The 14,508-nt window shown below is 42.5% G+C and overlaps 1 protein-coding gene across 1 annotated transcript; it reads right to left on the bottom strand.

Moving 5' to 3' along the window:
- Nucleotides 1-533: 533 nt before the first annotated feature.
- Nucleotides 534-3,482, bottom strand: LOC143326706 (uncharacterized). The gene is made up of 4 exons (XM_076740520.1): nt 3,191-3,482; nt 2,794-2,878; nt 2,447-2,514; nt 534-2,365 (listed from the first exon to the last, which is right to left on the bottom strand). The coding sequence occupies exons 1-4, from the start codon at nt 3,304-3,306 to the stop codon at nt 1,012-1,014; spliced, it is 1,623 nt and encodes a 540-aa protein (XP_076596635.1). The 5' UTR covers nt 3,307-3,482; the 3' UTR covers nt 534-1,011.
- Nucleotides 3,483-14,508: the final 11,026 nt, after the last annotated feature.

The following is a 14,508-nucleotide window of genomic DNA, read 5'->3' as shown; positions in this document are numbered from 1 at the left end:
TCATGCTCGTTGTTACTATCCCTCTGGAAAATCTCAGCAATTCAGTTGCCTTGCAGAATGCAGCGGGGTTTCCAGTAGACTTTCCCTCTGTCCCTCCCCTGCAGGTCTTGCTGCAGCAGAGAAACATCCCTCTGGCACAGTGCTGCCACCATCAGGTGTAATTGTGGGGATGCTGAGTTGCTGCTATTATTTTTGATATTTAGTCTGTTTCTGTTGCCTCCTGGATAGTGCTTTGCTTCATATATCCATCACAGACACACTCATCAGACCATGGCTTTGATTATGGCAGTGTGACACATTCTATTTAAAAACACACACCCATTCCATGACTGTACAAATTGCATAATCATAATAATTTTGAAATTAAACACAAATTACAGCCCTAACCACAGTGCATCACCCTTGTGAAGCCTGCATACTCCTGGTTCAGGACAGAATGGTGCAATTTGTTATTTTGGTCTAACTAACAAAACTGCAATGAGATAAATAAGAGAGGAAACCCCATACAACAATGTTTCTACACTTTGTTCCAATGACTTTGAAGAAACTTTAATAACATTTATTATACAGTTATTTTGTTGACAAACCAAAACAGTCACTTGTAAAACTGGCAGTGTGTTCAAAAATAATTAAAATGTTGAAAAAATGCATACAAATATATACATCATTTGTTGTGCTGACAGAGGCTTACTGGGCTGATTAAAAAGACAGACTTTTATATAAATATCCACATACTCTTACGATTCTGTATGAGTACTAGTGCATGTGACCATCCACTCTTGCTTTAGCTTATTTGACTGCAATCAAACTATTGGATTAAACACAATAATGTAACTAAAATTAGCTTAGAACAAAGAAATCTGGCAAAATATAACATCCGGCTGTGGAAAAAAAATCTTATTTGTCAACCTGTTCAAATAAGGAAAAATGAGTGAAAATATACATTCATCAAATATGAATGATGACTGTAGCTGTGGCATACAGATTACACTTACAGTACTAAAGTTGCTGTTATGTAACAAATTCAACCTGTTTCACTCTGCCTGGTCTGTTTGTAGGAGAATTTTTGGACCCAGGTAAATTGTCCATTATTGCAGCGACGGCATCTGGTTTTATCTCCCATTCCTTGAGCTCACTGGTTCTCCTCCGCTCAGCTCCTCCTCTTCTACACTCAGAACCACTCCGTCTTTTCTCCGAAGCACCATGTTGTCTTTCTACTCCGGCTCTTCTCTGCTCCGAGCCACTCCTCTTCCTATACCCATCTGTCCTGTAGACCAACACATCTTTCCCTGACCCCAAACGGTCCCTCCCAGCCCCGACACTAGAGTCTCTGGCAGTGGAATGAGGCTTCATGTTAGCACCTTGAGCAGGGTTGCGGATGTTACCTGAGGCTTGCATTCTCCTCAGGTGGCTGTTGGTCCTCACAGGGCTGCTGAACCTCTGCCCTTGGGATGCAGAGCTCCTGTCTGAGGAGTGCACCCGGCTCTCGCTGTAGCTTCTCTTGGGGAGTGACGTAGGTCCCCTGCGCTCCAGCATGGGACTCAGTCTGGATTGACGTGCATGGCTATGGGTGGAGCGGCAGCACGACGTGCTACAGGTGGAGTAGCGGATGCGGCAGAGAGTGCAGGCACAGCCGGACAGCAGGGCAGAGTGACTGGCCAGAGAGGAGAGGAAGGTGAGGGGGAAGGCACGCTGACACTGGAGGATACACTTTGGAGAGCTGAGGCGTGACGAGGCAGCAGCGGGTGACCTGTGGCAGCTGGACAGAACATCTGACACCGCCGACTTCCCACTCTCCTCCTGGAAGGTCTGAATCTGGCGCCACTCCAGCTGTAGCAGTCTGTCCAGATACCTTTCCAAAGGGCCCACAGGCCTCGGCCGTGGGGCCCCCCGGCCCTCCATGTTGTAGAAGACGGCCAGCTGACTGAGGCTCCAGGAGTTAAAAGGTGGAGGCAGGAAGTCTGGGAAGTCAAAACCACCATGGTTGCGTCCTCTGGGCCTGTGGCTGCAAGTGGAGTTTTCTTCAACTGTAATGACCTCTGGCCTGAGCTCGAGCTGTGGAGGAACCCGACCAGAGGGTGACACAGGAAGTCTCTCTGACTCAGACAAGTCAGTGTCACTGTCGCCTTCCTGATGGCCCCTCAGACTCCCCACCTCTGGGTTTGATGATGGTCTCTCCAGCAGATCAGGACTCGAATCAGTCAGGCGGTGGCAGGGAAAAGCTGGTGTGTGCCTGCTCGCTCTGAAACCTGTGTTCTTTTGTTCTCTGCGGCTGCAGTGCTGACCAGCCGACTGCACCTTTGACTCCATCTTGTGCCCTGCAGGGGCCAGCGGATGAGACTTTGAATCTGAGGTTACCTGAGCACTAGAGGAAAAAACAAATGATACTGTCTTAGCACCAAGGCAGCACAGAATGGCATGAAATCTGCACAAACAGCAACCTCACCTGTGCAGAGAAGTATTGCGTTTGGTTGAGGGTGTGTTGGACTTCTGCTTTCTTCTTTGCTGCAGCTTCTGTGATTACAAAGAGTCACGATGAACCCTGCACACATTTTCTACTTATCACTAATACATGTACATTTTTTACACACATCAATACTTTTCCACTAATTCTGCAAATAAAATAAAATAAAATAAAATAAAATAAAATAAAATAAAATAAAAATAAACATATTTTTTAATTAATAGGCTGTGAGATAAAGCAGAGAAAAAGCACACAGATGTTTGGTATTCCTGCTTGAAAAATGAATAATCGATTAATTAACTCGTCCTCTCTGTTCACTTCACACTTACCTTGTCAATACTGTTTTCTTGGCTTGGGAACGTGTACTGTTGCTGCAGTGACCTCCTTTGTGGCTGCCGCCTACCCATTTTATTACTGCAAAAAATAGAATAGGATTAAAAATTAAACATAACCAATCGGCAAAATAAAACTGCAAAGGAAAGCGCAAATGCAACATAGAAACAAGAATATATCCTGTAATTGGCAGTGCCGACATGACGGCTCTGTTTTGTAATAACTCGGCTGAAGCACAAACGCATAGACTGAAAGATCAAAGTGGATACACGAACAAACGCGCATCTCGGCGTCGCCACCGACGCGACAGTGCAGCTCTGAAGAGCGTTACAGGGACAGTGCGACATCTGTCCACACCGCCTCTGACGACAAACACAGAGCAGCTCATGCTACCTGACCACATTAGGCCTGTTGTTGGTCCACGACGCCTTCCTCTTCCATTCCCTCTCCCTGATGAAAACCCTCTCCAGACATTGTTGTGGCACTCGCTCCTGCAGAATTGTGCCCATCCCCGCGCACAGAAGGCACCAATGAAATGGGCGAGTGGGCTGTTCACGCGAAACACGGCGCTGTCATCATAATGAGTGGGGGCCTAAATGCTCAAAATGCGTCGCCCTGCTTTAAAAACCATACGTTTGATGAGAGGTTCAGCTGCCGTCCAGCAGAGCGCACTGCAGATCCCGACAGTGTGACGACCTGCTCACCGTGAAGGATGAAGGGAGGGAGTCATCTATGCCTGTATGCCCACACAAAGGTACAGGCACAGGCAGAATCGGCCCATATGTGCATTTGTGTATGTGCTTGTTCTAGTACACAGCGTATAGAGTGACTTAAAGAAGTGATAACTGTAATGTAAATTTCAGGGGAAAGGATGAAAACACTGGGTTATAATTCTAAGGCTGTGTTTGTTTAATCTGTTGCTGTTTTCAGTCGTGGAAGATGCATTCAGATCTTTCATGCTGACTACATTGCTTCTACCCTAAAGGTAGAAATACCACAAATACAAGGATTCATTCAAAATTCAGAAATACTAAAATATTATCATCAAAATTAAAGTACCAAAAGTAAAAGTACGCATGAGCAGAGCGGTTTCATCTTCTATACAGTATATAACCGGATTATAATTTAATTACTGATTAATATGTAGGCATCACTTTAAGGCTTTAATACACTGCTGGATAACTTAACCTAATAGATCAGAATTCATTTGTTGATGATATTTAATATTAAAAATGTAAAAAAAAAAAAAAAAAAAAAATAGCCTTACAGAGTAAAAAGTGTAATATTTCTCTCTGAAGGGTGGTGGAGTATAAAATAAGATAAAGTTGAAACAGTTCATGTCAAGTTAATTAGAAACGTTTCACATGAAACTTTCACATGAATTCTCGCCCCTAAGTAGCCATAGCAACCTTCTGGACTCACCGGAGATGATGGACTCACTTAGTAGTAGCAGCGTTATTCAGTTATACAAACTTAGTGTTCTCTCAGTCACAGAAACATATATCATATAACCAGGGTTCTAAATTAACTTTTTTGATCACCAGCCAATGTGGCTGGTGACCCTCTAAAGTTACCAGCCAATCAGAATTTCCACTAGCCAAATTTTTTCCCGGTGAAAATAAGAGATTAGGAGTGCCACTGAATACATTTGATCATTTTATTTACATTGTTGGCATGAAAAATGCACAGAATGTACAACACATGAAACAAAATATACACAGAAAGTGCAAACATTTAATTTATACAAACAAAAAATGCTGTCAGATTTATTATTTTATAAAAGACATTTTTCCAGTAAGTATTTAGTATCATTACATTCCTAATAAAATGTATTTTTCCTTTCAACTTAAAGTGTTTCTACTTTCCTTCTTTAATAAGAAATATATATAAGTAACAGCCATGACTTAAACACTTGCAAAAAATTGCATTGGTAATAAATTGAATTATGTATGTACAACTAGAAAACACAAATACTGCAGCAGTCAGTACTGCAGACTCCTTAGGCTTTCCTGATGACTTCGGGCACTCTCATGGTCCTTTACTGCCTCGACTTTAAAATTATTAGTCCCCACCACAAAATTATTCGTCTTGTTTTTTTCTTTCGTGTACATGCGGCAATCCTTACAAAACATGACGGCATTTTCGTGATCAAACACAAGCCATTCACGACCTGTCAGCCATTTAGCGTTTAACTTTCTTTTCTTCGTTTCGCACGCTTTGTCGACATTCTCATCCCCTGCCTCCTTCCTCTTCTCGCCCCCAGACGTCTGTCCCAACCACCGCAGCATTTAGTTTAACTTTACTTTTTACTTTTAGCTAGCTCAGTCTCCTTTTTTACAGTTTATACGCCGCCGTTCATTCTTCTTCTTCTTCTTTGTGTTTGCGTTTCCGTGGTTTCTCGCGCCGGTTGCACTACAGACCAGAGTCCTGCACGGGTCCAATTTTCAAAACCCGTGCCCGCCCCGCCCGTCAATCATCAGACCCGTGAACCGACCCGTTACCCGTGATTACATCAAATGTCAAACCAGCCCTGCCCCGCCCGTCAAAAAATGGACCCGTGCAGCCTGTCAAATTCATTCATCTTCTATACCCGCATATCCCTTTCGGGGTTGCAGGGGGCTGGAGCCTATCCCAGCTAGCAATGGGCGAGAGGCGGGGTACACCTGAACCGGTCGCCAGCCGATTACAGCAGCCTAAATTGTAAAAAATTGTTAAATTGTCTTTATGGCCTTTTATCACTAAGGGGGCTGGAGCCTATCCCAGCTAGCAATGGGCGAGAGGCGGGGTACACCTGAACCGGTCGCCAGCCGATTACAGCAGCCTAAATTGTAAAAAATTGTAAAATTGTCTTTATGGCCTTTTATCACTAAGGTGAGAAGAGCATTCAATGAGGGAAACAGGACGAAGGGGGAAGTTTTTAGGGTGCAATCCATTGTAACTGAGAAGCTTTCATTCATTCATCTTCTATACCCGCATATCCCTTTCGGGGTTGCGGGGGGCTGGAGCCTATCCCAGCTAGCAATGGGCGAGAGGCGGGGTACACCTGAACCGGTCGCCAGCCGATTGCAGCAGTCTAAATTGTAAAAAATTGTAAAATTGTCTTTATGGCCTTTTATCACTAAGGGGGCTGGAGCCTATCCCAGCTAGCAATGGGCGAGAGGCGGGGTACACCTGAACCGGTCGCCAGCCGATTACAGCAGCCTAAATTGTAAAAAATTGTTAAATTGTCTTTATGGCCTTTTATCACTAAGGGGGCTGGAGCCTATCCCAGCTAGCAATGGGCGAGAGGCGGGGTACACCTGAACCGGTCGCCAGCCGATTACAGCAGCCTAAATTGTAAAAAATTGTAAAATTGTCTTTATGGCCTTTTATCACTAAGGTGAGAAGAGCATTCAATGAGGGAAACAGGACGAAGGGGGAAGTTTTTAGGGTGCAATCCATTGTAACTGAGAAGCTTTCATTCATTCATCTTCTATACCCGCATATCCCTTTCGGGGTTGCGGGGGGCTGGAGCCTATCCCAGCTAGCAATGGGCGAGAGGCGGGGTACACCTGAACCGGTCGCCAGCCGATTGCAGCAGTCTAAATTGTAAAAAATTGTAAAATTGTCTTTATGGCCTTTTATCACTAAGGGGGCTGGAGCCTATCCCAGCTAGCAATGGGCGAGAGGCGGGGTACACCTGAACCGGTCGCCAGCCGATTGCAGCAGTCTAAATTGTAAAAAATTGTAAAATTGTCTTTATGGCCTTTTATCACTAAGGGGGCTGGAGCCTATCCCAGCTAGCAATGGGCGAGAGGCGGGGTACACCTGAACCGGTCGCCAGCCGATTACAGCAGCCTAAATTGTAAAAAATTGTTAAATTGTCTTTATGGCCTTTTATCACTAAGGGGGCTGGAGCCTATCCCAGCTAGCAATGGGCGAGAGGCGGGGTACACCTGAACCGGTCGCCAGCCGATTACAGCAGCCTAAATTGTAAAAAATTGTAAAATTGTCTTTATGGCCTTTTATCACTAAGGTGAGAAGAGCATTCAATGAGGGAAACAGGACGAAGGGGGAAGTTTTTAGGGTGCAATCCATTGTAACTTAGAAGCTTTCATTCATTCATCTTCTATACCCGCATATCCCTTTCGGGGTTGCGGGGGGCTGGAGCCTATCCCAGCTAGCAATGGGCGAGAGGCGGGGTACACCTGAACCGGTCGCCAGCCGATTGCAGCAGTCTAAATTGTGAAAAATTGTAAAATTGTCTTTATGGCCTTTTATCACTAAGGGGGCTGGAGCCTATCCCAGCTAGCAATGGGCGAGAGGCGGGGTACACCTGAACCGGTCGCCAGCCGATTACAGCAGCCTAAATTGTAAAAAATTGTTAAATTGTCTTTATGGCCTTTTATCACTAAGGGGGCTGGAGCCTATCCCAGCTAGCAATGGGCGAGAGGCGGGGTACACCTGAACCGGTCGCCAGCCGATTACAGCAGCCTAAATTGTAAAAAATTGTAAAATTGTCTTTATGGCCTTTTATCACTAAGGGGGCTGGAGCCTATCCCAGCTAGCAATGGGCGAGAGGCGGGGTACACCTGAACCGGTCGCCAGCCGATTACAGCAGCCTAAATTGTAAAAAATTGTAAAATTGTCTTTATGGCCTTTTATCACTAAGGTGAGAAGAGCATTCAATGAGGGAAACAGGACGAAGGGGGAAGTTTTTAGGGTGCAATCCATTGTAACTGAGAAGCTTTCATTCATTCATCTTCTATACCCGCATATCCCTTTCGGGGTTGCGGGGGGCTGGAGCCTATCCCAGCTAGCAATGGGCGAGAGGCGGGGTACACCTAAACCGGTCGCCAGCCGATTGCAGCAGTCTAAATTGTAAAAAATTGTAAAATTGTCTTTATGGCCTTTTATCACTAAGGGGGCTGGAGCCTATCCCAGCTAGCAATGGGCGAGAGGCGGGGTACACCTGAACCGGTCGCCAGCCGATTACAGCAGCCTAAATTGTAAAAAATTGTTAAATTGTCTTTATGGCCTTTTATCACTAAGGGGGCTGGAGCCTATCCCAGCTAGCAATGGGCGAGAGGCGGGGTACACCTGAACCGGTCGCCAGCCGATTACAGCAGCCTAAATTGTAAAAAATTGTAAAATTGTCTTTATGGCCTTTTATCACTAAGGTGAGAAAAGCATTCAATGAGGGAAAGAGGACGAAGGGGGAAGTTTTTAGGGTGAAATGCATTGTAACTGAGAATTCTTGGAGGACTTCATTACGGCGTAAAAAGCGGCGTTCTTTTTGCGCATTACGGTGTAAAAAAAAACGGCGTAAAACCTGGAAAAACGCCGTTTTTTACGCCGTAATGAAGTTGAAACGGGACTGAATGTGGCGTATTTCTGGCAGGAACGGCTTGCCATACATGACGTCGTAAAAAACGTAAAAAAAAAAAAAAGCGTAAATGAAAGTGTCTGCGCCCAATCGCTGATCAAAACAAGCAGACCAAATCAGTTCAGCACAGATCTCCTTTGTGGCAAAGTTTGTCCTAACTTATCTTGTAGTTTCTCGTAGCTTAGTATTTTGGATGATTGGCAGGAACATATCCCATAAATTAACTTCGTCGTTGTTTTAAATTCCTCCTCCATGGGTGCGGATGACGCCTATCTCTCGTCCGGCGGTCGACTGAAATTGCGGCGTCGGTCGGTTCCCGTGAATCCACCAAAACTTAAAAGTGAATCCGTTAAACCCTCGAAGACAACCCTTTTATGGTCTAGCGATCAAAGCCAGTGTTCCAGTCCTTTGAACGTCACTATGTTCTACGTTCCATAAATGTGAATTGTTCGTCGCAGATGACGTCACTGCTCAGCGTGGTTATTATTTATTTTCTTAATTTCCATAGCAACAATCAAAACAATCAAAACCTCTGCGGCAGCAACGTAAAGACAAACAAATCTATCAAAGTCTAATATTTCCTGAGAAGTTTCAGTACATTAAAGGATTGGTTCAAATTTTTTCAAGTCCACCTTACAACCATGCTCATAATGTCCACATGATATGATGAAAACATTACTGTTGACTGTAACCATTGCTGACTGTACTGCCTGAACAGATCCCTTCCCACTTATCATTCATCTAGTATGTGTGGACATACAAGGAATGGGCTGGTTTTAATTTTCTGTTCTGTGTAAATACCAGTTTCAAAGTTCGGGTGAAGGCTTTGTCACAGCTCATGAACTATCAGATGAAATACAAATTCCACACTAAGAACACCCACTGGCAAATTTGACAAATTCAGCCATTTGAGGCTCCATTTCCACCTCAGCTGTGTTTCAGAATGTATTTTTTCATAGAACTGGGCTGCAAATGTTGGCCCATCCCCATCACGTACATTTGAATCCCTTTAGAAAAGGATCTCCTCTTTGCTAGTAAGGACTGGAGGAATGATTACAAAAATCAATAACTCTTTCAGTTTATATATGGGCATGTTGGTGATGTTTTAAGACACACTTTAACTGAAATAACTACATGCAGAAGTCCATATCACATGTTAGTCATCCATTTCTGTTGTTTAGGTTATCAGATGATAGTACCAATTATCAGTTGGCTCTCACATGACATGATTTCCAGTGTTTAACTATGTTTACAGTTTAAGTAAGTTTGGTTTCTAATGTGATAAAGTTGCACAGTTACTGTTAGGGGGTGTTAAACACTGCAACTGTTCATCAGTTGCATCAAAACGTTTCACATGCAAATCCTGAGACTGATCTTTGTGACACTTGATTTTATTCAAGGCAGGAAAGAGTGAGAGTGCAACTGAGCGAGAGTATAAAAAATGCTTTAATTTCTATTTGTAGTTTCAGCATTCAGTCACAGAAACACAATTTTCTTTCACTCAGCAAGAAAACACAACTGCAGAAATGTCCACAACATTCAGTGTATCTAAAAGCAAGTGAATTAAATTATTAGGAAACTTCAGCCATAACTGAAAGATATCACTTACCCAAATAAGACTGGCAACAAACTCAACACTAAACAAGACAAACAAAATACTGCACACTTCAACCTCTAGGATGATAAAATGTACACTTTCATTAAATAAGTCGAACTCAGGTGAGCTAAGGCTGGGCGCTTAGGGTGAGGGAACTATGCCCCCCTGCGACATGGAGATGAACCAGGGCTGATCTCTGCTCTGTGCCCTTCTTTTTCATGTCCAGGACTTAGAGATAACATTAGGAGAGTTTGACAAACACACAAACATCACACAGGTTGATTGCTGAGATCACACAGCCCGTTTCAACCTGTATTAAATCAGTGTTTTTGGTCCCTTGGTTGCCTACTCCAGCAGAGAAGTAACATTAGCAATTGTATGGGCTCCTTTACATGCAATAATGTGGGATGGCTGTTACACCTCAGGGAGCACATTTAGCAGCAGATAATAGGACAACAGGTAAGTTGACAGTATTGTTCTTTCCAGATGAATAGCAGCTTACCAATCAAATGTGACCAGTTTTAGAATTTTTGGGATTGTCAAATGAACTTTTTACATCAGTTAATCACTGCATCAGCAACTATTCAATAATTGTCGTCACATCTTCAAATTGTAACATTTAATTGTGGTGTTAACTCATGAAAACCAAGCATTTCATTCACCCACCAGGTACCTACAAGACACAAGGAGAGACTGGTTTCAATTAATGGCTCAATAGCCCTGGTTACATAATCCATAACTGCTGCTTCAATGTGTTACAAAGACTGAGGGAAAAGGCTTGCAAAGGTAGGATCACCCTTTACACTCTTATTGCATGACACATAATTTGAGTCTGTGTTGACATCAGTTTTAGTTAGAGCTAAAACGACGAGTCGATTGACAGAAAAATAATTGGCATCTATATTGATAATTGATTACATTTCAGTTAAGCAAAAATCCTTAAAAAATGAAAAACACTCTCTGATTGAAGCATCTTAATGAGATGACTACTACTTTTCTTTGTACAGCTCAGGAGGTTGATAGAAGTCGTCCAGCTATGAGAAGGTTGGGGGTTCGAGTTCTGGCCTCAGCAGCCTACATGTCGAAGTATCCTTGAGCAAGATGCTGAACCCAAAATTGTCCCCGATGCTGTGCCATCAGTGTGTGAGTGTGTGTGAATGGATACACTCATAATGAGCGTGTGTGAATGGGTGAATGCAGACTTGTTGTAAAAGCGCTTTGAGTGATTGTCAAAAGCACTATGCAAATACAGTCCACTTACCATTTTCCGTTATCACTGAAAATGGAATATTTTTGAGTTTTTGGTCAAACCCAAGAAATTGACATTTTTTAAGTTTCACAGACTAAAGAATTGATTAATAATAATAAAAAAAAATCAGCAGATTGATTGATAATGAAAATAACTTATTTTCAGACCTATTTTTAGTTTTTTGTTTTTTTCTGATTTACATTTGAAGTTTGTAGTAAAAACACAATTGTTGCTAAAAAGCAGTAGTTATTTGCTCATTAAACCAACTCATCTGATTTATTGATGTGGACACAAACGTGAGGGATGCCTGATGAAGGAAGAATATTCTATGTAGGTGCATCCTTTAGAGAGGCACAAACACTGTGTTGCTAAGACAAATCTGAACATGAAGTTAACACAACAGTTTTGAAGTTTTTACACTTCCACTGGGCACACAAAAAGCTGTCTCTTGAGCAACACAATATTCAAAGTCATTTTGTGCCTCAACGCAGACTGAACACTGACAGAGTGATATTTTGTCTGTTAAATTGCTGCGAGGATGAGAGCAGCAGAACAACAGTGCTGTGCGTGTTCTGTTACTGGTGTTGAAGCAGCATTTAGAAAAGTGAACAACTGATCCTAACACAAGTGTGGCTGCTTCCTCAACAGTTTTGCAAGAGTACTAATAGCATTAATTGCTGACCCATAACAAAATACAACTCGACCTAAGAAGCAGGGCCGACCTCTGCTAAGACTAATAGTCCACCCTTCTATGACATGCAAATCTGCAAGAGCAGCCACTATATATGTCTGAATATATTTCCAAAACAATGAGAATTTAACATTTGGATGTGAATAAGAGTGTAATTAGTTGCATGATATCAATTGTACTGGTCCTGGACTGCTTTCTGTATGAAGGTTGAGCAGCTCCTTGCTACTCCAGAGGATTACAGGTACCTGTGAATGTGGATTGTGGTATGAAGTCATTGTATCTCTACAATTGGCTGTTTTGTCACTGTTCAGCTTTACTACCATCTACTGGATGTTTGGATGTACAGCATTTATTCTGCCAAGGCCCAATGCCCTCTCTCACAGAGTTAAAAAAGTGAAAAACAATTTGTGTATCCAAATCCAAGCCAAGAAAAAAAAAGCTTTTTTCCCCAGCCTTCCTACACTACCCAGTGTTCACTGCAACAGTAACTTTCCAGAGATGCAGAATAAAAAATGAAGATGTGCAGCAATTCAGAAAAGACACAATTTGCAAGAGCTTTCGTCAAAGGCAAATCCTATTGTTTCATCACCCCACCATCTATGGCCTTCTTGGTCAGTGTGGAGGAAACAGAGACCAAACTCAGCTCCTCCCAGCTCTTAGCCACCTTTCCATCATCAACTGCATTGCACTGCATGACTGATCATTTACTTTCAAAATACAGAGTGCGTCCACTGCCATAACTTGCAGGTGAACATTCTCTGAACAACATCTGAAACAGAATAGCAAATGTTATCAAGATAAAAGCATCTATTAAAAGAGAAAAGAGTAATAGGTCGCCACTGGCAGCCAAAAACCTCTCAGCTATCTTCTTGGCCATTGTCATGTTGGTTAATTCACGCCAATGTTGCATTCTGCTTCACTTCACATCATGTTCTGATTGGTTGTTTTTAGTCAGCTAAGCTCTGAATCGGCCATTGGTGCACTTGTCTTTTTACACGTTTCTCTCATGTCTTTCATCTCCGGCTGCCACACAGTGTAAAGGGGCTTTTACAATGCGATTAAGATGATCTGAGCCTTAAGATGCTTGTGGGATATATGGCCCAGGTCGGTTATACATCGCACAAAGTACAAGACATGTTGGCCAAAATAAAGAACAATTCTGGTTAGTTAAAATTTAAATCTTATTTTTCTAGTTTTGGCCATTATTCCTGTCTTTAATAATAATATTGTACTCAACAAGTTAATCGCTGTGTACAGGGAACACAGCAAGCAGAAGTCAAAAAAAAAGATGAACAGAGGATGAGACAAGCTTGAAAGAAACTCCCATTTTAGCCAGTCTTATTTCAAAGAGAATTAGCATTTGAACTGTAAACATTTATCTCATTTTCAGACCAATATTATGTTCGCCTTTGACCTAACATGTAAAGGTCATGAATAATTACTGACCTTTGTTTCAGCTAAATCATGTTTTAAGATCTTTTTATGAACAAAAAAGACATTTTAAACAATTACATTTTTGTATTCAGCAACTTGTTTCCTGAGAATCTTGTGAAAAAAGCTGTTAAAGGCGTTGGAAATCTATTTCCTCCATCAGCTTATTAATGAGTGATGGGTTTCTACATGATCATGCAGTCTCTGCTCTGTTTGTGATTGGAAATTAGAAAAAGGTGATGTCACATATTTCCATGCACCAATTGAAATTTAGCAATATTTGAATGAATATGTGATGACAGTTGGTGGGTTATTTGCTTGTGCTGCCAGATCAGTGTCAAATCTGATCAGTCTACACCCACACAGTCCTGATGAAGCAGATGAGCTGACTCTTTGAGCTTTAAACTCATAATATCTCTACTAAGATAAATAAGAATATTTTTTGTCCACAACTGTAACTTTGAGCAGGCGCTCGTTGCACCTGCACCACCTTTTTCCTGTGACTGGTTGGTAAGTATGGTTCAGTCATTACTGTGGCTGTTTGTGCTTTGCTGTTCCCAGAAATCGCTTGTCAGTCAAACAGCGTGGTCAGTGCTGTGACGTCTTTCACTTTGGATTTTCTCCGGGTGGCAGGCTGTGCTGACAGCCATGATGCCTTCCTAACTACCAAGTTTGTCTGGGGTTTTTTTTAATGACTGTGTGCTACATGAGACAAATCACATCTTTAGCATTTTCTACCTCACTTTTGAACTCTGGGGGTTTATGACAGTAATTGTAAAAGATTTCATGACCACGGTTCGGGCCAAATAACTGGTATGTTATATTAAATGCTAACAGAGAGTAGTAAAGCACAGAAAAAAGTTAGATTGTTGACTGCCAAGCTTTCTATATGTGTGTTTTTCCTTGATGCTGCAGTGCATATGGAGCAGCAGGTCTGGCTGTTGTCTGCAGCATTCAGCAGAAGTTGTTCTTGGCAGGATATTATTTCAAGGGAGAGTGCTCTCCTGTAGTTGAAGGATAAATCCAGGTAAACCGTTGGTATGCCCCGTGATAAATCTCTGTGGCGTAGCAGTGCCAGAGGGCACACATGCACACATTCAGACGCAAGTTCACAACAACGCCAGAGACGAACAGTGTTGTCGGGTAGTTTGGTCTGAGAGGAAGATTTCCTCATTTCATATGTTTGAGTGTTTAATGACTCTGTCCCTTCATAATGATGTTTTTGTTTCTGAGGTGATAAATGTCTTCTGGACCACCCCTCTGCTGGTCTCAGGCTCACTCCTGACGTAGCTGATTTATGCACTGAAGAGGTGCCCTGAGGGGACTCTGTGTAGTATGTGTGTGTGTAGTCTGAAAAGCATTAGCATTAGCATCAGTC

This window comes from Chaetodon auriga, chromosome 2, assembly GCF_051107435.1.
Source record: "Chaetodon auriga isolate fChaAug3 chromosome 2, fChaAug3.hap1, whole genome shotgun sequence".
NCBI classification, from domain to species: Eukaryota; Metazoa; Chordata; class Actinopteri; order Chaetodontiformes; family Chaetodontidae; genus Chaetodon; species Chaetodon auriga.
This window is presented reverse-complemented; position numbering and strand designations above follow the sequence as displayed.